A 22093-nucleotide genomic window follows, 5' to 3' on the forward strand; every position below is an offset into this window, starting at 1 on the left:
TGCAAAGCAGAGAGCTAGGGACAGGACAATGCAGAGTGTTAGATGATGCACTAAGGCTGTATAAGGCAGGAGATCAGATTAGACAATCACAATCAGACTCTTCTGACCTGACTAATTATGGTTTTCTGTATACTAGTCAATATATATCAGCCATCCATGAGCTAAACTCTGAAGTGGGCACCATGAGGACTGGCCAGTGCATTTTCAGCTATATTTCCTGAGATTCAGACTCTTGACTCACAACACACACAGGCATACAAAGGTGTGCAGTATGCTCCTTTTCACTGATCACCTCTGAATTTATCTCATTTAGTCTAAGACACTCAAATATTGTGCAATACATGAGAAGGGGCCAGCACTGAGGCATAGCAGGATAGGAACATTAGCAAGTGGGTGTAAACTGAAGGGAGCAGGTATGCTAATTTGCACCCTCTTGCTATTATTTATTCTGTTTCATCTCTCTCTTCTTAACTACCTAAGTTCACACCTACTTAAAGCCTTCTGCTGGTAGTTTTTCTTCCTATAGTCCTCCTCCTTTAGCTCAGTATACAAAGCAGAATCGATATTCTGTGAAAGCCCGAACAGGTATGTCATATCTGTTTAGTTTCTTCTCTGAATGGTCTTCCACTTAGACTCCTACATTTATAGCTCCTCCTCTTATATGATAACTTTTAGATAGACTTTAATCAGGGATACATAGCCCATGTGGTCACGAATACACTGTATGACATGCTGGGTTTCTCTCCAAAGACGGAGTACTCGTAACTTGGAACAGATCGGCAAATGCTGCAAGAGATCACTAAGATAACAGTGGAGGTTTGGGCACAGTAGATGTATGTCTGAGACACAAGAAGCCTGCAAGAGATGCAATCTTTGGGGAATGCTGTTGGACTGCATTATCCTGGACCTATCTAAACCATGCCAAAATTTAGAGAGTCTGTGTACAGGCTATATCCAAGGAACACATTTCTTGATTAAGCAGCTTTTATCATGCAGCCCTGACGACACTATCCAGGATGTTTTGCTGTTTTGCCTGCTTAGGTCTTATTTCCTCCAGCTGTGCCTTCTTCCAGCTCCTGCTTTCATCAGCCAGGAAATACACTGATTGCTACAGCAGAATTCCCAATCAGTTTCAACATCAAATGGCAGGCAAAGCTGATTTTGATTTCCTTATATCAGTGCTTTCTTGTTAACTGTTTCTGGAGGCAGAAGTCTTATATCTGTGCCTGATAAAATTTTCCTTTTTCCTTCCAACTATCCTGCACACCTGAAAACATAGAGCTTATTAAGAATCAATATTATTAACAATGTGATCTTCAAAGTCTATAATGACTTTCAATGTGGTACTTCTAAACCGTTGAGACACTTTTGTAACTGCTCTGAAGCTTTAGTTCTGACTGAGAACCCTTTTCCTGACACAATGCAAAAATATTACAATTCCTTGCACAATATCCTGCAGAGCCCTTTATTTAATTAGTGTCACAACAACAGTGTATGCACTAATAACTGCAAGGCTCAATTTATGCAATTCATCCTTAGCAGACCTTTCATCAGAGCTCTTTGGTCACATGTAGCTAAATCCATGTAGCTACAAGTGGTGCCATCAGACCTAAAGAGAACAAAGACAACAAAAACAAGGAGAAAAATGGAAACAGAGCAGATTTAGGGCTTTCCCTTTGTCTAACCCAATTACCAAGGAATAGAAACATCTGAAGATGAACAGCAAAAGGTTAAAAATACCGGTTTTTTTTTATGCTTTAAAGAGGAAGGGAAACTCCACTGCTCCTATTTAAAATGAAACTTAATGCTAAACATTAACTGAACTTGAAAGTCATTAACAAGGCCAACAAACTGTGACAATTTGGATTAAGGGGGCTTTAATAAAGGGCAAGATTTTCAGTATCTCTTTAGAACAGACACAGTGGAGTCATTCAGTGTGGAGACCAAATCTGAACTGATGCATGTAGGGAAATGAGAGCACCGTCCAACTGCAAACCAGCAACAGGAAGAGAGCAGTTGAACACTAGCAAAAAAGGAGAGGTAATTCTCTATGTTACCTGCAGGGGTATAATTAATTATTATACCTGTGAATTATAAAGGATCCTTACCTACCAGCTAAACAGATACAAGTCTGTAATGTAGAAGAGAATTTCCTTTACCAACCATAAAATGCAAAGATCTGCTGAAAGCTACTGAAAAATAATCTTGGTTTCTGTATAAGATTAATTTCGTCCCTCTTAAACTGCCTGAAATTGATAGCTCTAGTGAGAAACTGGAATTTCTCACTCTAGTGAGTGAGAAAATTAGGATGTAGAATAAACAGTTTGTTTAGAAAAAGTTGATCCCATTTATGGATACAAATCAGAATAATTCCATCATTTGAAAAACAACTGTTTGCCTTTGTATGCCTTCCATGAGGCCAGAGAGCAGTGTGTTTTGCAGGTCTTGTGACTGCAAAAGCCCTACTAATCAGAGGCACTGATAAACAGGTTGTAACCCTCTGATCTTTGGGTCACATTTATTTGGGACATACTTTATTTGATTATTTATAAATACCCAAAGCCAGCTTTAGCCCTTTGTACCTCTGCTTTGAGAGCCACTGGCCCCTCCTGCCTCGTATACATGTTCCAAGAGGAGGAAAGAGTGGAAGGGCATACAGCTCTAACGAGGAAAGGAGAAGACCTTGAGCGTTGCCTTTCTCCAAAGGATCAGTTTTGCAAGACCGGGCAGGTTGATCAACATTGCACTGTCAGCAGCCTGCTTACCTTGGCAATATCATACATGACAGAGATTTTAAATTCCCAGTCCATGAACGTGCCATCAGGGTAAGAGATTTTATCATTTAAAACATCCTGTCAAGAGAAGAAAAGAATGGTTCTAATCTACATCAGGGAAAAAACACAAGATGAGATATGAGTACCTAAATTGCACAGCCTTTCAACTAGTGACTGAAAGAGAGAGTCCTTCATTTTTTATAGGGAGTACATGCATTACAGCAGGAGATGACTCAAAACAGAGGATATTAAATATATTTTAGGCTTACGCACAGCTAGAAAAGTGGGGAAACCAGAAAAGAGTGTTTTGTATCATTAAAGGTAAATTGTGAATTTTCTCTTAAAGCCAAGTCTTTAATAAAGTAAAATAGCTGAGACAGAAATGAGCAAGGAATGCAAGAGGAAGGCAGAAGAATTTCTGTGCTTTGTGCTCACAATCCATTTCCTATCAATTTACTTATGGCCTTATAAGTTCAAAGTAGACTGTTTCTTTAAGTGTCGGTTATTTACAGCTCTCCCAGCCACTATGGTTCACATTGCCGAAAGTAAACCTCCATGAGTAAGCCAGTTTACAAGAAAAGGACTGAGATAGAGCTGTTATTTTGCTGCTTTACTGTGAGTTTGTTCCAGAGACCACTGCTACTGGTTAAAAGTCTTTGTATGAACTCAGATGTAGAAACAATGTGTGCCTGCAGAAGAGCTAGTGCCACCATTACGTAATGATTAGCATTGAAATAATATTGGTAGTAATAAACCATAAGTCTTTCCATAACTTTTGCCAGTCATGAGTTTACAATTTCTTTTTATAAACAAAAATTAAGGGTTGTTGTCCCTTATGCACAGGATTTGCCAAATTCCAGCCTCAAACTCTTTGACCCTTATTACTATAGAATATATTCTTTTCTCTATTCTTCCACACCCTGGGGCCACTGTGGGGTCCACAAGGGCATCATCAGAGACAATGGCTACAGCTAGGAAAATAAAGAAAAGGTTATATTCTAAATGCTTGCATTAGGGGACACAATACAAATACTGGCTGTTGCTGTTTGGGAAGAGCTCTGCCTGCACTGTTTCTTGCTTGCACCTCACTTCATCCTTTGGCTGCTGAGAACCATTCAAGCTGATGGCAGCAGGAGGAGCACCTGAGGAAGGCTGGAGAGGACTGAGCAAAGAAGAGGAAACTCTGCCACCTTTTGCTCAGTCCATGGCTGCTGCATGAGGGCCAGAGACATGGAGATGGAGATTTTCTTCCTTACTTGAAATTTTATAATTTGGGGGTGGAAGGAGACCTGCAAAATCCTTTACCCGCAGAGAACCTCTTTCGCAGTATTCAATCACCCCAAAGATCATGGTGTCTATCTTCACTGTGCCGTAGAACTTCGTCAGGTTGTAATAATCAATCTGTAGGAGCTAGAGGAAAAACAATGCATCTATTTTTAAAAGCAATCACTGTTAGTACAGAAACACAGGTCAATGATACTTGTGTGACGTGGCTTTTTATCACAGGCCTGATAAGATGTATGAGTTTCATTTAAACTAGTGTATAGTAGGGCACTGAGTGAAGTGCTTGAGGACATCTGTCATTCCAGAGCCTTCTGGATTAGGGAGATAAGAGTGGCTGCTTTTGGATACTGCAAGTTAATTCCAGAGCCCGCTATTCTCTCCATTATTGCCTCCCTACTCAAACTACCCAGTTGACCACAATAGCCATTATGAGTGACAGAATGTTGTGAATCAGTCAGTAAATGAGCAAGTAATAAATATTTAATGACACTGCATGATATTATGCACTTTGTCCATTTTTATAGACAACTGTATTTTACTTTGAGGTATTTTTACAGCTTATTGAATCCAGAGTATAGCTGTGTTGTGTAAAAAGGAAAAACACTCAAAAAAGATGCAGTAATGCAGCGAAATTCACGTCTCATGTTGGAAGAGTCTGTATGCACAAGTTAGCAGAGTTACTTGTATTTAAAGAACTGCATTTGGCATTCAGTAATAAAATTTAACTACAGCGTTCCACTGCTAATCAGCATGATATGAGCAAAAAGAGTGCACTGACTTTTAGTATCAGCTGCAAAAATGTATTTAGCAAGGCCATACGACAGAGCATGAATTCATTCATCTTCAGCTTCACTGGCATACAATTCAGACTCTGCACTGGTGATGAGATCACACACACAAAGAGAAAGTTCATCAAGCAATATCCTTTGAGGAACTTATTACCCATCCACCTCACAAACATGCACAAGCATATGGCTGTGGCAGTTGACAATGGAAAGTAATGACTTCATTCGTAGGCTCCATCCCACCCTGCAGTGTCCAGTTGCTACATGCAACAGTTACCTTGTTCAGTTCTATTTTTTGCTTCTCTGAGAAATTACCATCACTGTTTTTGAGATCCTTTAAGATCACCACCTGAAGAAAAAATACCAGTGAGGAGAAAAAACCAAGCTCATAGGTTTAGTACAACAGCAATTCATCCTTCTTTTCTAGTAAATGTCCATACACAGAAATGTTACAGAAACACCTGCCTACTGCTTTGCTGTTGGAGTTTTGGTTAATCAGCTAATAAGTAACTGAGTTATATTCCCTTCAAAAGATTTACCAGGCAGATGGGAACTATTTAGACCTGTCAGTAATGCAGATTTTATCTTAATATGAATATACCTCATTCAGGCTGATAGCTTCACTGAATGTACAAGAATTGCCATGTAAATAGCCTGTCCTCCATTAATCTGTTAATCTGGTCATTCTGCTTCTGTGCTTCTGGACTAGGCTAGAGGTTCATGGAGTCTAGTATTTTGCATCCCATCAGTAAGGAAGATGCAAAGCACCTGATAGTGAACAAATAGCTTATTCCTTCCATCAGATCAAGCTATTTTGCAAGGTCAGGGAAGGTGGAATTTTCTCTGGAGAGGGACAACCACCTCCCAGAAAGAGCCCTCCTAAGACAAGGAAGAGAGTGTGAACGCCGCAGTCAGGTTACCTTCTTGTCATATTTGCCTTGGCGCAGTCTCTGGGTGGTGTCACGTCTCTTATCGTCATCGATCTGAGAATAAAGAAGAATAATTAACTTGCAATTATCACCTACTTCCCACTTGGCAGGTTCTGAGAGGTAAGTAATGTCAGTGCATGCTGTACAGAGAAGCATAAACCTCTCTCAGGAGGGCCACTACATGACACGAAAGTATGGGACATCCTCGCCACTCCCACAGTTGGCCAGGCCTCCGCATGCTGCTTTCATGCTCTTGGGCGTTACAGAGGCGTAACAACACACAGGGAAATCATCTGTAACAGGAAGAGACTGGAAATCCGTACCCAGCCCATTCTGCCATCACAAAATGAGCTTTAATGCTGCAGAACAGATATATTGTATTAGGAAGTGATAGATGAGGAATAATCTCCTTTTTTAATTCAAGACAGCAAGTGAGGGTTAAAAAAACATTTTAAACCCCCCAAACATTGAACAGATCCTAGTTCAACCAGAGCCATAGCCTGCACTGTAGTCAGAGCATACCAGCACTCCAGCATTGATGAGCTTTAGAAGAATCCAAAACTCAGCTTTGGGCATTGTGCTTTTCTTACCTTCAAACTAACATGACTTGTCTCACTGGTTTCCAGAGGCAAGATTTTCTCAGGCGGTATATGGGACCATTTCTTCCACCGGCGCTCATTATCTCTCCTGTATTTCCTGCAAAATGAGCAAACTCATTCAGAATATCCTTCCAGAATATCCTATCCAGAACAGAAGATTAGGACAGGTAAACTTCTAGTGTCAGGGTGACACAAGGATGGGGTGTCAGGTAGCAAAGCTTGAGCACAAGCCCCATGGACTTTTGTACAGTTTTCCAGTTTAAGGCTGCTCTAATTACCCTAGCTTTGGAAAAGCCTAAATACTCATTCAATTTCCTAGATATAACAGAAGAACAGATTTAGCAGAAAACTTCCAGGCAACTGCCAGAGTCTTAAGGGATGTCAGACCAATTTGAAATACGAAGGGTCGTCTGGATTTTATATACTTTTTCCTCCGTGTTATTGAATGTACTCTGAAGGGAGGTCCCACAAACAAATGCAAGCCAAAAAAATCCTGCCATCAACACTAAATGGTAAGAACTGATGTGAATACCGTGCCAGAGGAGGTAACAAAAGCGTTATTAGTTGCCTTTTTGTGGGTGGCCTGTGTTCTGCATATTTTGCAGAAATGAGGGAAGAACCCTCAGAACAGGCAGAAGGAATCTGCTGTCTCCTTTGCAGAACTTCAGAATAGACACTGTCTTCTCTTAGAGAAAACTAGTACTCATCAAATTATCTGCTTATTTGTGTAAATCCTTCCTCTATTAAAAAAACCAACACAGGACTGACTGGAGAGACTGCAGGAGAATCATAACACACTGATGACTGCTGGCAAATGCTCTAAACAGGGGCATGGGTGGTATTGACTAATAAACCAAATCTTCACTTTTCCAATATATTTTAACATACACGTATATAAGAAAAGGAAGACCAATAATTGCAGCAAGATCTGGTTTTTTTAAGAATGAAAGGAAAGCATATGGTTTGTAAAGGGGGTGGCATTTCTTCCAGCAAAAGGACATATCACTGATTTCTATTTCTGCTTTTTCCATCATGATAATGCTGAACTGGGTTATACTCATGAAATTCTAGCTGTTAATGAAGTTGGTGTGAGAGGAGCTGAACTGAGTTAGAAGAAACTGAAAGACAGGATGCATCCATGCAATGAAAGCACCGAAACATCATGGTGTTTTGACTCCTACAGTGACTCAAGACAAATACTTCTTTCTAGATTGAACTTTTATGTCACCAATAGACTAAAGAAACATAAATGAACCCAACTAAGCTAAAGATGGGCAGTAAAGTGGAAAAACTCTGAAGACTGGACTGAGACATATTTTTGTGCATGTATAGGAATCAGAGCTTTTTAGCAGATGCAAAACTTCTGAGCCTTGCTGCATTTCCTGCCATGATTATTAACCTGACATAACAACAGTACGGATGCAAACACTGATTAGCATATACTAAAGAGTTCACACTGAGGGCAGCCACCCAGGTAAGCTAATTAATGTCTCTTCAGGATCAAAGGCATTGCCCTAGGAGGAAAACTGTTCAAGGACAAACTCAAGGCCAAAGGCATTGGTACCTTAGAATCAGCAAAGAGATGATCAGAACCAGAATCACAATTCCTGTGAGTGTAAAAACAGCAATAGTCAAGATGTGTGGACCTGCAAAAAGAAAATTGAAAAATAAACAGGTTGACAGAGGATGCTGAAAACCAGTATTATACTTAAGAAATTACGCTTACCCACACATGTGCAAGTCACAGTACCTGAGACGGATATTCTTTGGTCACATCCAAATTGAGAGGCTTTGGTAAATTCCAGCACTGCCTAAAGATGACATGTGCAGGATGAAGCACAACCTGGAGCAGTGCAGTCTTAAATCCTTGCCTAAAGCATGGACTCTCTATAAGGACACCCAGATGGGAGGTGAATTTAACACTAAATCTCACATCAACTCAGCAGCAGTTTCCAGGAATTTTCTTTAAAAACAAACTAGAAGCTTGCTTTTCTCAGTAACCACATTTTGAAAAAATGAAGCAGCCAAACTTCTCTTTGCGATAACTTCATCAGAGTGGTTGGTGGAAGCAAACCTTGGATACAACTCTCTGCGCAATTGGATGTAGAGGGGTAAGCAGTTGGCCATTTGAAATCAGTCACTGGCACGGTACAGCTTTTAAGATTTCCCACATTTCACTGGGCCTTATTGGCCCAGTTGTTTAAAGTCATTCTACAGTAGTTGTAGACACACCTTTGGAGACTGTGAATTAATTTCTGAACAAGGAAGACAAGTGCTGCTGAGTGGGCTGTACTCTTCAATATGAAATTCATACACTATAGAGGGATATTAATCTGGTGACAGCACAAAGCTAGTAAAGTCCTTGGAAGCTGCCAGGTGCCGAACAATTTGAAAATCAGGCTGTTCAGCCATCTGAGGACTTAGACCCAAAACCACAGAGCACATGAGTGTCCTAATCCTGAGCAGGCAGGCAGGACAGACAAGGCTGGGAACTGACAATTTAAGGTTGTAATTTTGATTGTCTAAAAGTGGAAAAGCAACCTGAAGCCTGTTTTGAGTCAGTTCTTGGAGCTCAGGTGTACTGGGAAGGAAAATTGCAGCCATCAAGCTCCTTTGAAGAGCAACAGGCTGTTAGTGCAGAGCTTCATCGGGTGGCCACACATCTAGAGTGTGCCTACTCTACTGAGCAAGTCTCTCAGGGAAAGAAGATGGAGGCAAATCTGGTTTTTCTCAGATTGCCATATAGGTTATGGATAGTAAAAGTGTGGAGCTACTCAGTCTTAGAGGCTAATGCATTTCTGCCTGTTCTCAGAAACAGAAATAAAGGCACACAGAAAAATGATAAAGTGTAAAAATTAATAAATACATAAAAAGCAACATGACACACACTGGCTGCCCTCAGAATCAGGCAGCAACTGAGCAGGGATTTTCAGTATACCAATGTGTCTGCATCTGACATAGAATTCAATTTTGGAACTCCTCTGGGATTTGGACCCAGCTTTCTGGCTTTCATTTTTCTTGTCTTGTGTATCATGTCTCCCCACCTTCATTCTGTTGTTCATCCCAGCATCAAGTCTGAGAGTCTCTTAGCAACTTAATATTAGTCTGATGCTCCATTGAAAACTGTCAGTATGAATATTTCCCTCCACCAAGAAACGACAGTAAGTCACCACTAACAAAACGACAGATACATGAGAATGTACTAAGTATGAGAATGTGCATTTCGCACGAATTCTTTAAAACTTAAGTTGTGTGAATCGTGGTTTGCTTTGCAGGTTTTATTTTCCCCTGGAAGTGCGGTGGGACCACAGTTTCTCGTTCCTGAGGCTCTGCTACCACCACCTGGCTTTTAGTATTATAACATACAAAGGGAGAGTGCATCACAAATTAACTACTCTCAGGTCCTCTGGAACCAGAAACCTTTGTGTAATATGACGGCTGACCTTATCCATGTTTACAGCAAGGGTTAAAACTTTCTAAGGAATGAGAAAATGTGGATGAAGACCCTTTCTTTACGGGGTGCCAGGAGGAAGGAGGGTAGCAGAACTGGGTCAGCTGTTCTCAATTACAGCTTAGGAAGAAGCAGGGCTCTGGTTGCTGTCTGTTCACCTCCCTGGAGGAAAAAACATATTTCTGGTTGGAAAGTTTTGACTGGCTTTGGCAAAGCATAGTGATTGCTTAAACTTTGCCCATTAAAAAGTTGCCCTTTGGGGGAATGTATTTATTTAAACTCACACTGAATGAAGGTTTATTTTCAAAAATGTGAAAACAAAATAATCAAGTGCCTGTGGGAGGTGGTTTTACTTTGGTTTAGTATAGCTTGGCCACAAAATCAGGCCTACGTTAAGTGCAGAATGTTAAGCTAATGGCCTGTAGATACTGGCTTTCTGCAATTCCCATTTTCCTTTTGCCCTTGTATAGCAGCTTCAAATAAGGACGCACTCAAGGGAATGTTTTAAAGATACGAACATCCACTGACAACACAACATGTTGTGGGGCCCAAGGGATGACTGAGAATGGGACCGGAGCAACACTGCAAACAGGCAGCACATAGCTTGGGGAGCTGCAGGGGCACCCTGTCATTGGCGTTTGCAGCACTGGTGTCTCAGCACAAGTAGGACTCGTGGGCATACCAAAGAAGACTATAGATTTGACCAGATTTGAAAAGTAAAAGCTTCACTGAACTGCCTCTGCTTTTTCCAAAGCTATCTAACTAGAGTCTTGTCAGGGCTGCTACCTGCTTCTCATGTGTCCCTGGCAATGAACTCCTGCTTCTCTTAGGAGGGGTAAGCCCTAATTTGAAGACATTTGATTCACTTTACTGAGGAATAAAAATGTTTGAAACCATGTCCCACCTTACTGTGAATGGACTCTTAGCAGAGAGTGTTTATTTCTCCAGTTATTGCTTTACCTATTCCCTAACAGAGGTAAACAGTACAGCAAACTAACAGAGGCCTTTAGCAGACAACTTTAACACTGGCATCTTCGGACATTCACTCAAGTGAATGCTAACCCAGCATGCACTAGCCCTTGCAACCACTGCCACTGCAGTAATTTTTATCCTGCAGATCGTACCCTGAATCATATACCTTTCCACTGCCAATAACCATGTGGCAGCAGTTTGATTGGAAAATAATCTCAATCTGATCAGACTGACAAGGTTGTACTCTGTTGTGCTGAATAACTAGAGGGTTCATCCATTCTATCCAGGAGTCACCAAAAACTCAAAAGAAGAAGAGGTGGTGATTTCTGGGATTTCAGATTGAAGTCTGAGTGTAGATACAGCAATAACCTAGTTTCCCATTGTCTTTTTGCATAGCACCAGCTCTTCTAACAGATCCTTCCAGAGAAGCATCCTGAACCTGCACAGTGCTGTGAACTCTCCTCAGCAAGGATAAAGGGGCAAGCAGAAGCCACCATGCTGCAATGCAGAATCAGATTACTCATCATAACCTTAACTCTGCTGCCTTTCCTTAATAGTCTCTAAAGCAATTCACGCCACCACCATTTTCTAATAAAGGTTAATATGTTCAGGGGTAACGTCTTTCAAAACACACCATGGTGTTCTCCACAATCACTGGTACAGTACAGGATCTACAAAGAGACTTTGTAGCAGCACCTAAGCAGAAATGCAGATTTAGAGCTGAGCTGGATGCAGAGAACATGCGAGGCTGGAGCAGGGGAAGGAAAGATGCTGTTCTGCCCCCAACTCCTCCCATCACTGGCTGGGGGCAGTGTGAAGGTACCACACTTGGTTCATAGCAGGCAGATCTCAGGATTGTATGACTTGTCTTAGAAGAGGTAGGTTTAATGGGTATCTCACCAGTGCTTGGAGTATCACTGGGCAGCTTGTGGTTCTTCCAGACAAAATCAGGACTGGCAGTCTCCATGTGTGTCTCGTTGTTGTGAGTGTTGAAATACAGAAGAGTTTTGAACTATGGGTGTAGGAGGGAAGAAATACAGTCAGCAGCTGTACTCTCCTTCTTTTATTCCTTGCTTCAGACTACCATTAATAAGCGTATTGCCCAAACTCAAATAATTCTTGCTCTTTCTGCTACAGTAGTGCATTCCTCAGCTTAGCCATATTTTTAGCTGCCATATTCTTCCTCATTCGTCCCCTCTCTCTGAAAAGAAATGTATCAGTCCCACAAAGTACCAGTTGCACTTCACTTAATGAATCACCAGATGACATCAACCCTGTCAGTCTCCAGCACATCTCTCATGACCCCCTCCTGGCATGTACAACATGCCTTGGCACACCATCGCTTCTGTTGTGGTTATTTTCATCATTCTTATGCAATAGTGCAGGGCATTTTGTTTCTCCTTTTACATATAAGGTCAAACAGTTGTTCTCTGGACATACATACATGATTTGCAGTCTGTGACGTGTACAGCAGCGTCAAATTCGTATCAATGTCTCCAAATTCATCTAGAGTCACAGGACCCAGAACACCTGCAGACACAAGGAATTAGTCAGAGGGCCTGCTTTCTCAGAAACACAAGTATGTAGCAGGAAGGGTGGGATAAATAAAAGGATTTCTGATGCTCAGGGTATTCATCTTCATCATGTATATGCTAGAATACATATCAGCTCAGAGTAGCACTACTTCTGCCACAATAGCATACTACATTTTCTCTACAAAATCCAATAACAGGTGTTGAACTGACTGCACTGAAGAGGAAAGTCTCCCTCTAGCTATAGAAAAATATATTTGTCAGGTTTCTTCAGCATACCAAGAATGTCAGAGTAACCTCACTTGTAGGGACATTTTGCCTGTTTCCACCACAGTTTGGATCTATCAGCAAGAAAGGAAATATAGAGCTACTTTCTTTCCCCTTATTCTTTTAAGAGCTACCTGCTTGGTTCTAAGAATACTATTTTAACCATTTTTTTTTCCTTTTAACTTCCTGCCTCTGTATGTCAGCAAATGTGCAGATTGAGAAATTGCCTATGTAGCACATTCAAAGAATTTTTAAGGTGGAACTTCCTAAGTCCCTCAGCATGGCTTCATTTTGCTCTCATAAAGTCAGTCATTTCATCAGGTGCACAAGCTTAGCCAATACCTACCACTCCTGAAAGTCTCACTTTCATTTTTTGCCTTCTTCCATCAGAAGAGTCTTTTTGATCACCTTCAGATTGCTTTTTGCTGCTGTTGCTGATGACTTATTTGATTTTTCTTGAAGTTCAGCACCACTATTTTAGTTCAGGAATTATCCTTCTCCCTTCTCATCTCAAAAATTGATGCTAAGTTTTTCATGGTCCACTTTCTTAATATCTAAATAATTATTGTATGGACTCCCTGCTCTCACAGCCTCCAGCACAAGAAGGAATGAAGGAGGTTCAACACCTCTTTTTTTTTAATTGAACCTACAACTAATCTGGGGCATTACAGTGTGAGATTGATAGATAAGTAAAAAAGTTTGTGCAACTTACATTTCAAATTTGAAGTGAAACTGAGCAGATGAGTTACTGATACTCAAAAAAGGATGCTGTCTCCAGGAGGAATTAGTAACCTGTATTTTGATATGTTTGGGATACTGTATTTAAAGCAAAGATAAGCATGAAACCTGTTGGGACATATTAGGAAAATTTGCGAAACTTCTATAAATATGTTTGCTGGAAGCAGGTGGGACATAAACATGAAGCTTTGAGTCATCATTTTGGTATAGATCTCTGAATTGAAGTTACAGTTGGTACCTTGCCTCCAGAGAGGTAATGTTGTCCCTTCTTTATCTAAGTCTTGCCTCTGTCTTTTCCTATAATCAAATTCTGCGATTTTAAGCCTGTGGTCTACAAAAGCCCACTGGTGCTAGACAACCTATGAGGACAACAAGAAAGTTGACTAAGAGCCAACCCATTGCTAGCTGGCTTACACTCACTGCAGGCATCCAGGCCTTTGTAAACTGGTTGAAAAGGCCGAAACTATTTCATTAAAGCAGGCTAAGTGGATGTAATTTTGAACTTCAATCATATTTCATATGTTCTAGCCTCAAGACTAGACCATTAGGGAAGGCTTTGGAATGCTACTGTTGCAAATTAACAACTTGAATGCCAGGTTGCCTTTGGAGGAAGCATGGATCCCAAAACCTACCTATGTGCCTCACTCTTCCAGCTCCCTTCTCATTCTCCAAAGAGTCTCCCCATAGAGAGTTCAGCTCTGTCAAAAGAATGACACCAGCTTCTGGTCCTGGTCCCTGTCCTCCACCTCTGCTAGCTGGGAAGCTCTGTCTCTCCTTCCCCTACCCCTTGTTAGGCAGCAACATTCTTTAAATGTGTTTTGTACTTCAAAGCAGCAGGAAAGCCCAGAAAGCAGTCTGGTCCTCAGTCTGTTGCTAATTGTAATGTTTCAAACAATTGTCATTTTGACTTTCTATCTCTTCTGTGTTGTGTACACTGAGGTGATTCTGCTCAACTGCTATGTAGTACTTCTGCTAATACTGAAGATAACATCCTTGGAAAAAAATTATAGAAAAAGAAAAAAGGGTTGAGATAAAACTCATTGAAGGGCTTTGACTTGTTTAGTGTAGAAGTGACTTATCGTTAGAATGCTTAAAACCAAATTTCTTTCCCTTCCTCAGTTTAGTGAACCCTACGCAGGACCGGTTTTTTTACCTTCAAAAGTGATATTTCGGGATTGATTGATGAAACTAAGAGCTGACACTGGGCTCTGGGAGGAGATAAATTTCTTCAGAATATGTCCGAACAGTAAGACTGCATTAAAATATCCAACAACAAAGTCATCTTCCATCTACAACAGGAGAAAAAGAAAAATGGCAATTTGAGCGTTCATGTGTCTACCTTAAAACTACAATATCTGTAGTGGTCTCTTTTGGCAAAAGCTCCAGCATGGAAGACCAGAATCTGCTGAACACTGAGTAAGTAGATGGGCAAAGCCACATCAATGTTCTCACTTGGAAAAATAAAGTAAACAAACATATTTTTGGTGTATGAAGACAGGGAGGTGGTGGAAACTTGTAAAAGGCCAATGTAAAGCTGTGGCATGTTGATCCTCATGTAAAGGATTGAATAAATCCTACACTGTAGGTTCTGAGTAGGCTTGCTCAGCAGGACCCAAAGTCCCTGCCTTTGGATTAGACTTTCTGTGCAAATAATCTGGTGTGGCGCCAGCAAGTCTGGGCTTCCAGATGGCCACAGCTCAGGGACAAGGAGATGTGCCAGAATTTCCAGCAGCCTGCCATAGAGCTGGCACCCAGAAAGTGTTGAGCCCAGGCTGGGGGATCTGAAAGCCCTGTAAATCCAGCCAAAATCTTCGGGCTGCCTTCTGGAGAGCTGGCAGTCAAAGCCACAAATCCTGGGAGAAACTCTACATGTAGAGTCTGGTTCCTGGGCAGACGGCAGGAGTATCAGTTTCACTAAGCAGACACAGTGTTTGCACAGTTTCTGCTTCCCAGGAAATTAAAAAAATACATACTTCCTACAGAAAAACAACAACAAAAAAATCCTATATTTGAAGTTTAACTGGAAAGCCCCTGGGCAGAAACAGCAATGGTTGCCACTGCTTATACATATCTGTACACAAAAATCAGTCAACATTTATTAGTTCCGAACTTTCCATGCTCACATCTTGATTATACCTATAAATCTCCCTTCAGTGATATCTTGCAGCTACATATAAGATTTTCAGTCACTCTGAATTGGAGTCAGAAGGCCATATACCTATAGATCTCCCTTACACCCAGTGAACATGACATGTGCAGACCAAATTAAAAGCTTGAGTTGAACTTCACAAAGCAGGAATATGAGAGCCTGCACGTTTGCCTTGTGATACTACATTTTTACATCATTACAGCAGGACAAAATGTCATCCTATGATAATGTAAGAAAATATCAGCATAGAAGCATGATGGGGTGTGATTACAGCTGCATTTTTAGTTTTTATTTCCTAGTGCATGAACACGAATAGACTGAATGCATTAGTCAGATATAAAATAGTGTGGTTACCAGGACGGCATCCTCAGTCGTTACGGTATTTGAGCTGTAATTAGCTGGTGGCAGAGTCAGGACAAGTACATTCTGCATGTAATGGGCTGAGCTGCTGTTCCTGAAGTACATATTACTGCAAAGCAAATCACAAGAACCCCACGAACAATCAGCCACAGGGGCAATGGCAACCTTGACAGAATCACTTTCCTGTTCCCAGCAGAACGGTTACTTAGCAAGTTAAAACAATAGTTCTAAAAATTAAATTTCATCATGGACAAAATTCTATGTTGTTCATTCCCAGATGCCAATTTCTGCGCTTAACTACATTAAAAGGTAATATCATAGAGATCTGGCAATTTGAAACTCAAAGGTTGCAGTGAATTATTGTTATTATTGTAACTGTTTGGTTTCTGTCCTATTTATTCCCTCTTCTTTCAAGCAGGACTTTATTAAAACTGAATCCCTTCTTGGAATCCACAGTACTGCAAAACTGAATCCCTTCTTGGAATCCACAGTACTGCAACCTGTAGTTTCTTCATGTTATTGTGCATGTTTCTGACCTCTTCTGCACTCCTGTGCATGTTCCTCTGATTTTGATATTTCTTGCTAGAAATCACAGCAGGATTTGCATTAAAAGCATTTAACAGGAGGGCATGAAACAATCAGAGGTGCAGAGAGCAGCATATTGATTTATTTGTTTAATTCAGTAAGCTAGGAAAATCCAGGAAAACTATGCTGAAACAAGCAGAAAAGGTTCTAGCTTCCAGGCATCTTTTGTTTCATCACCCTGACAGGCCATCTGGAAGTGTTTTGTAGACTGGCCACCACTGGATTCACATGTTACAGAGCAATTTAGCAATAGATTCTAGTGTCAAGTGGCAGCATCTGTCATTGCTATAGTCAGATTTATTAAAAATATACATATATATAAATGTATGAGCCTTCTCTCATTTTTCATGTTTGATCATGCTTTTATTTGTTCATTCAGTATTATATAAAGAATTTTTGGACATCGCAGGCTCTGATCCGTGGCCATCAGCGGAATCCTGACACCAGAGTCCTGTCCCTGCCTTTCCCTGAACCTTCTGACTTTTATATTGCACTTTTCACCCTGAAGAATTTCTAAATGCTCTTCATTCAGGCTTAGGCTGAACCAGCCAGGTGAAAAAGAAACTTGGTTAGATGCCACCAGACTGGATAATTCTATAGCATCTCACCTTCCCTGAGGGAGGTTTAAACACTATCTTTGTGCTCTGGCTTCCAGAGGGCTCAGAGCTGAATAAACTTTAAATCCATCACTTTGTCTGAGGGACTTGCCTCCTGCAGAAGCATGTGACCTTGTCTGCTGTCTTCTACAGCTTGAGTTTACATCTAACACATTGTCTGTATTTTGTTTCTGTTTCAAGATGAAGAACTAGACTTGAGTTATTCAGCAAAATCAGGGATATGTAGCAAATTTAAGGAGAACAGCATATAAAATGAGCTGAGGCAGCTGGGTATATCAGAAGGATGCATATCATAGCCGAGAAGCCCCTAGCTGCTCTCACTTACTGTGAGGCAACAATTATACAGGCAACATCAGTAAGTAAAAGCACTTTCATATGTAGTCCCTATGGTGCATTTGCAAAGAAACAGGAATTGTGTCCAGTTGCCTCAGGAGAAGCAACTGGGTATTACTAGTGCCTGAATAAAGTGCTGAAAGTCTAAAGCTTTTAGAGGCACTTCCGAAAAATATAGATGGTGAAGTTGAAAGTGTACAGGACAAAGAAGATCCTGTTAGAATTTGAACCACAGGCTCCAGTTTGGATCCAAAGGTTAAATGACTGAAGTCATTAATTCAAAGCTCCTCAGCCCTACCCTGTCAAGGTCAGCTTTAGACACAAGGCTGGGAAGTCCCACAGGTGCTGGAAATTCAGGGGTTCTTTTGCTATATCAACAGTGAAATAAGCAAGATCAAGACATGGACAGATACATTTGCCCTGTGATCATCCATACTATTAAGCTGCCAGCATAGTCCTGAGCATGGTTTTGTTCTAGCTTTCTCTCAGACCCTGACTTGCTACAGTGACTGAAGCCATATCCAAAAAGCAGCTTGGGCACGTACACTTAGCCATATGGATGTGAGCTGTTGTGTGTCACTTAGGCTTAGGGCCAGAAATTAGCTCTTGGTCCCCATATAAAGTCAAAGATTTTGAGGATATCATTGATAAGGCCAGTTTATGTCAGTGTTCATCTATAAAGATTTTGTAATTAGTAATAAAAGGATGAAATTGAACAACATAAAAGTTAAGCTGTATACTAAGAAATGCCTCTGAAAAATTAGATTTATGCAGTTACAAAGATGTTTAAGAGACAGTTATAAAATAAGAGTTATACAGAGGAAGGCACAGTTGTACTACTCTTTTAAATAATTTTAAAATGGAATCAATGAAGCCTAGAAAAATATACTGTAAGCCACATTTACATAATTGTCTGGTTGGGCAGAGTGTATGAAAAATATACATTATCACATATGAACAGCTCATGACCATTCTGACTTTCTGGTTCTCTCATGGCTTCCTGCACTGATTAGTCCACAGGATGACATTATAACCCCACCTGTTCTGTCACTGCCACTGATGTTGTAGAGGATATGCCATGAATTGAACACTAAGCAGCTTAGATAAATAGCAAGACATGAGGAAAGACAGCAATGGAAAACATTTTGTGAGAGAGCACTTCTTCAACCAAGCAGTTCCACTATACTATTTCCATTATCTCTACCCTTCAGAAAACTGCAGAGAAGAGGAAAAGCAAAGGTAATACTTTACTTGAAGAGATCTATCAGGATGATAACAATGTCCTTATCCACTTCCTCCATCCCTAGGTCTGTGCTGACATCAACTGGAGAGCCACACATGATGATCACTATAGATGGAGCAAAAATGGAGACAGATTGGTGAAAAGTACAGACAAAAAAAAGGACATTTGCCTGGTTCCCCATGCTTGAGTAGCAGACAGCAGAGCAATGCTGGGCTAAAGCACATTACCTGTGCTGTGCTGGGACCCAGGCACAGAACTACAGCTTTTCTGCAGTAAGACAGGGATATTTGAGGGAAAGTAGTAAAAGTTGCCTCAACACCTGCACCATTTTCTGTCTGATTGCACCACAACACTGTTTTCCCACTCAAATAAGCATTAGCAGTTCTGATGCCATATGGGCTACTGAACATGACCATTTCTCAGTTAAATGGCATTTGAGTAATAGTTTCATTGGCTTACTTATTACTCTTGCACTCACCTGGCCGGCTGATGCCAGGTGCTTATTCTTGGGAGAAGATGAGGTATTTACTCTGTCATTTTTCTAGTCTAGATGGGCCACTTCCAGAAGGAGTGCCCCTTGATGGCACAACTGAGGCCCATATATGTACCGGGGCTGCAAACACAGGAATGTTAGAAAGCTAAGCATTTTTGTAGTATCTAAGGCACTTCTTTGGAGGAGTTGTGATTCCTGGATTTCTGAATCTTGTGCCTAGATGGGAAAATTCACCCCAAAGGCTCTCTGGAACCAGGATTTTCCCCCATATTTTATGGGGATGGAGAGAGGAATCTAGGAACTTTGTGCCATTTTTTGTTTACATCCTTGTGAATTGGTGTATCTGTTTTCTCCATCATTTCTGTGGAAAGTCTATACCTGAAATGTAACAAAGGGACACGTTTGATTTCCTGGGAAAATCAACCTGGGAAACCAACAGTGCACCCTCAGCCCCCTCTCCCCCTCCCTGCCTCCTCCTCCCCCCTTCATTTACCATTGCTTTTTCGGTCTGGATCTTTCACAGTTTTTTGAAGCTGCTCTGGAGTCCTTAATATCTCCTTGTACTTCAGTTTTTCGGAGAAGAGTGTGATTCCAGCATCTAGTGCATTAATATACCTGACACAAGGGAGCACAGATACTGTCAGAAAATGGCTAATTCCTCACTTTCTCCTAAGTAAGCCAAAATGTGAGACAGGCTGTTTACAGCACACAAGAGGGTGTGTAAGGCAGTATGGAACATTTTTTCTGCAGCAGTAGAAGAGAAGAAATCAATACAGGGCATGAAAGACTTAGAAATGTTACGAAAGTCACCCAGAGGTATTTGAACATGGCTGTACAAATGATGTGATAAGACATTAACAATTAAGAAAGGAAATCAGAGATATGGGGAAATTGCAGTAAGTGAGACTAACTGTGAGCAGACCAAGGAAGCTTTGCTGTTTTAAGACATCAGTGGTAATCTTAGAAGATACACGTGAAGGTTCAAAGGAGTAAAAGGGAGCTGCAGAAAGAACTGAGATAGAAAACACACATGAACCATTACTGCGAGAGAAGTGAAGGAAGGTAAGTAGCAACAAAAAAACCCTGTACTTAGTCAGTTAAACCTTGAAAGGGAAAAGTGAGGACAGCAAAAAACACAACCAAGTGAGTAAAAGCTAACTAAAAGATTAAGCAAAACCAGCCAACTCCTAAATCCTATTCTTGGCTCAGCACGTTATATCTGAGAAGAGACATTCTGTCTGAAATAAAGTTAATGCAGAGGGAAAATCAAAAGAAATCCCTTTGTTTTCGAAATGCTTAACTTTTAATTTAGCAACACTGTGATCCTAGTCCTATAAACTACTAAGTATATTTTGCTTCCCATATTTTTATAGGAGCAGAATCATTAACCATTAATTTACAGGAAGATATCCATAGTTGAGACATAACCTGATTTAGCTGTCACTGTGGGTATTCACTTATTCGTATACATATATGGGGAAGACAATTAGCCCATGCAGTAGAACTTTAGCAAAAATTGATTTTTTAAATTAGACAGTTCATAAACTTTCAAGCTGAGAGTTTCTATTAAAGAAGAAGGAGGTGCATTTTTACAACTATATTAGTATGAAAAATTGGCAGAGATAAAAAATTAATTTAAAATTTAAAATTTTTTTGTTAATTCAGCATTAAAGAAAAGGAACGTGAATAATTCTGAAGTCAAAATCCTGAACAGAAGTATTAATAAAGACCAAGTAAGAAACACTTGGTAAATAATTTACATGCATAGACTTCCTTGGAAGATATGAAGCCTGCAGGATTAAAGGGATTTAGCTAAAGTATGTGTAGTTGTATTCAGCAACTACAGCTGCAAACATGGAGAAATAGGGAGTGTAGTAAGAGATAAGTGAAGTGCACTGATGTTTCAAAGCATCAAAGAGATCATCAAAACATCATAGCATTATCTGATTAAGTTGATATCTATACTAAAAAAGAAGGAGCAAACAATAAAAGACCCAAAATATCTACAAAACAGTGAACTGGAAAGTGGTTTTTATTCCCCTTAATTCAGAAACAAAAAAACCCCCACACAAATTCTGTATACAAAACGTTCTGTAAGTACGTGCTTACATCACTCTGAAGAAAACAGTCATAAATTTACTTAATATTCTGCAAGTTCCTCAGGTTATGGATTGGCAAGATAAATAATAGCTATTTCCATGAATTCTTGGCAGCCTTTGAAGTATGTTTATAAAATTACTAGAAGAAACTAGTTTGTTTGGGTTTTTTTTACTTAACCAGTATTTTATGTCCCAAAATTAAGAAAAAATCAAACGAGTATAGAAACACTCCAAGCTGAAAATTAAACAAAAGTCAATAATGGAAGAGCAGTCATAAATATCAGAGACTATTTGACTAAAAAAAGCCTTTGATTTTAGCCAAAGAGAACACCCAACATTCTTGAGAATCAAGTACAGGCTGACATTTCAGATCACAAAGTGAAAACTGTCTCTTTTGCTCCAAACTGGTGAGAGCATAGCTTAAACTCTGCAATCATTGAAGATCATTTTGTTCAAAGAAAGATACAGTTTGAACTCACTCTGAAAATGTTTTTTAGTAACAGTACCGTCCACAGATTGAAGTCATTAATGTGGAGAAACTTTACGAGAGTAACAAGAGACTGATAACAGCTGACCTAAAAAGGCATCTATGGAGAGCCTCTCATGTCACACTATTTACATCAAGGATGCAACAAACAGATATTTCCAGCAGGGACAACAGGCTATGCTGTCCACAGCAAAAGCCAAGGCTTGAGCATGCTGGAAAGCAGTCCAAATGAAACAGACACACAGTGCAGCTAAAGCGTATAATTCATGTTTTCTTTCTCATTCCTTAGTAGCTGTAAGGCACCTCCCAAAGTGTAGGACTCAAAGGACAGCTTGTAAAAGCCATATCCAAGGATGGAGATGGAGTTTATCAACAGCCACGTCAGAGATAGATCCA

At 40.3% G+C, this 22093-nt stretch overlaps 1 protein-coding gene across 1 annotated transcript in view; it reads right to left on the reverse strand.

Moving 5' to 3' along the window:
• GUCY2C (guanylate cyclase 2C) overlaps positions 1–22093 on the reverse strand; it is a gene marked incomplete at both ends in the record, with an annotated part of 43003 nt that overhangs the window by 15021 nt on the left and 5889 nt on the right. Inside the window, 12 exons of the mRNA XM_080634736.1 lie at positions 2766–2852; positions 4080–4184; positions 5121–5192; positions 5764–5826; positions 6363–6468; positions 7936–8017; positions 11695–11806; positions 12239–12324; positions 14485–14620; positions 15835–15949; positions 18627–18723; positions 19605–19726. Coding sequence (XP_080490862.1) covers positions 2766–2852; positions 4080–4184; positions 5121–5192; positions 5764–5826; positions 6363–6468; positions 7936–8017; positions 11695–11806; positions 12239–12324; positions 14485–14620; positions 15835–15949; positions 18627–18723; positions 19605–19726 — 1183 coding nt within the window. The remainder of the gene's footprint in view (positions 1–2765; positions 2853–4079; positions 4185–5120; positions 5193–5763; positions 5827–6362; positions 6469–7935; positions 8018–11694; positions 11807–12238; positions 12325–14484; positions 14621–15834; positions 15950–18626; positions 18724–19604; positions 19727–22093) is intronic.

Source organism: Psittacula echo (genome assembly GCF_963264785.1).
Source record: "Psittacula echo genome assembly, chromosome: 1".
NCBI lineage: Eukaryota > Metazoa > Chordata > Aves > Psittaciformes > Psittacidae > Psittacula > Psittacula echo.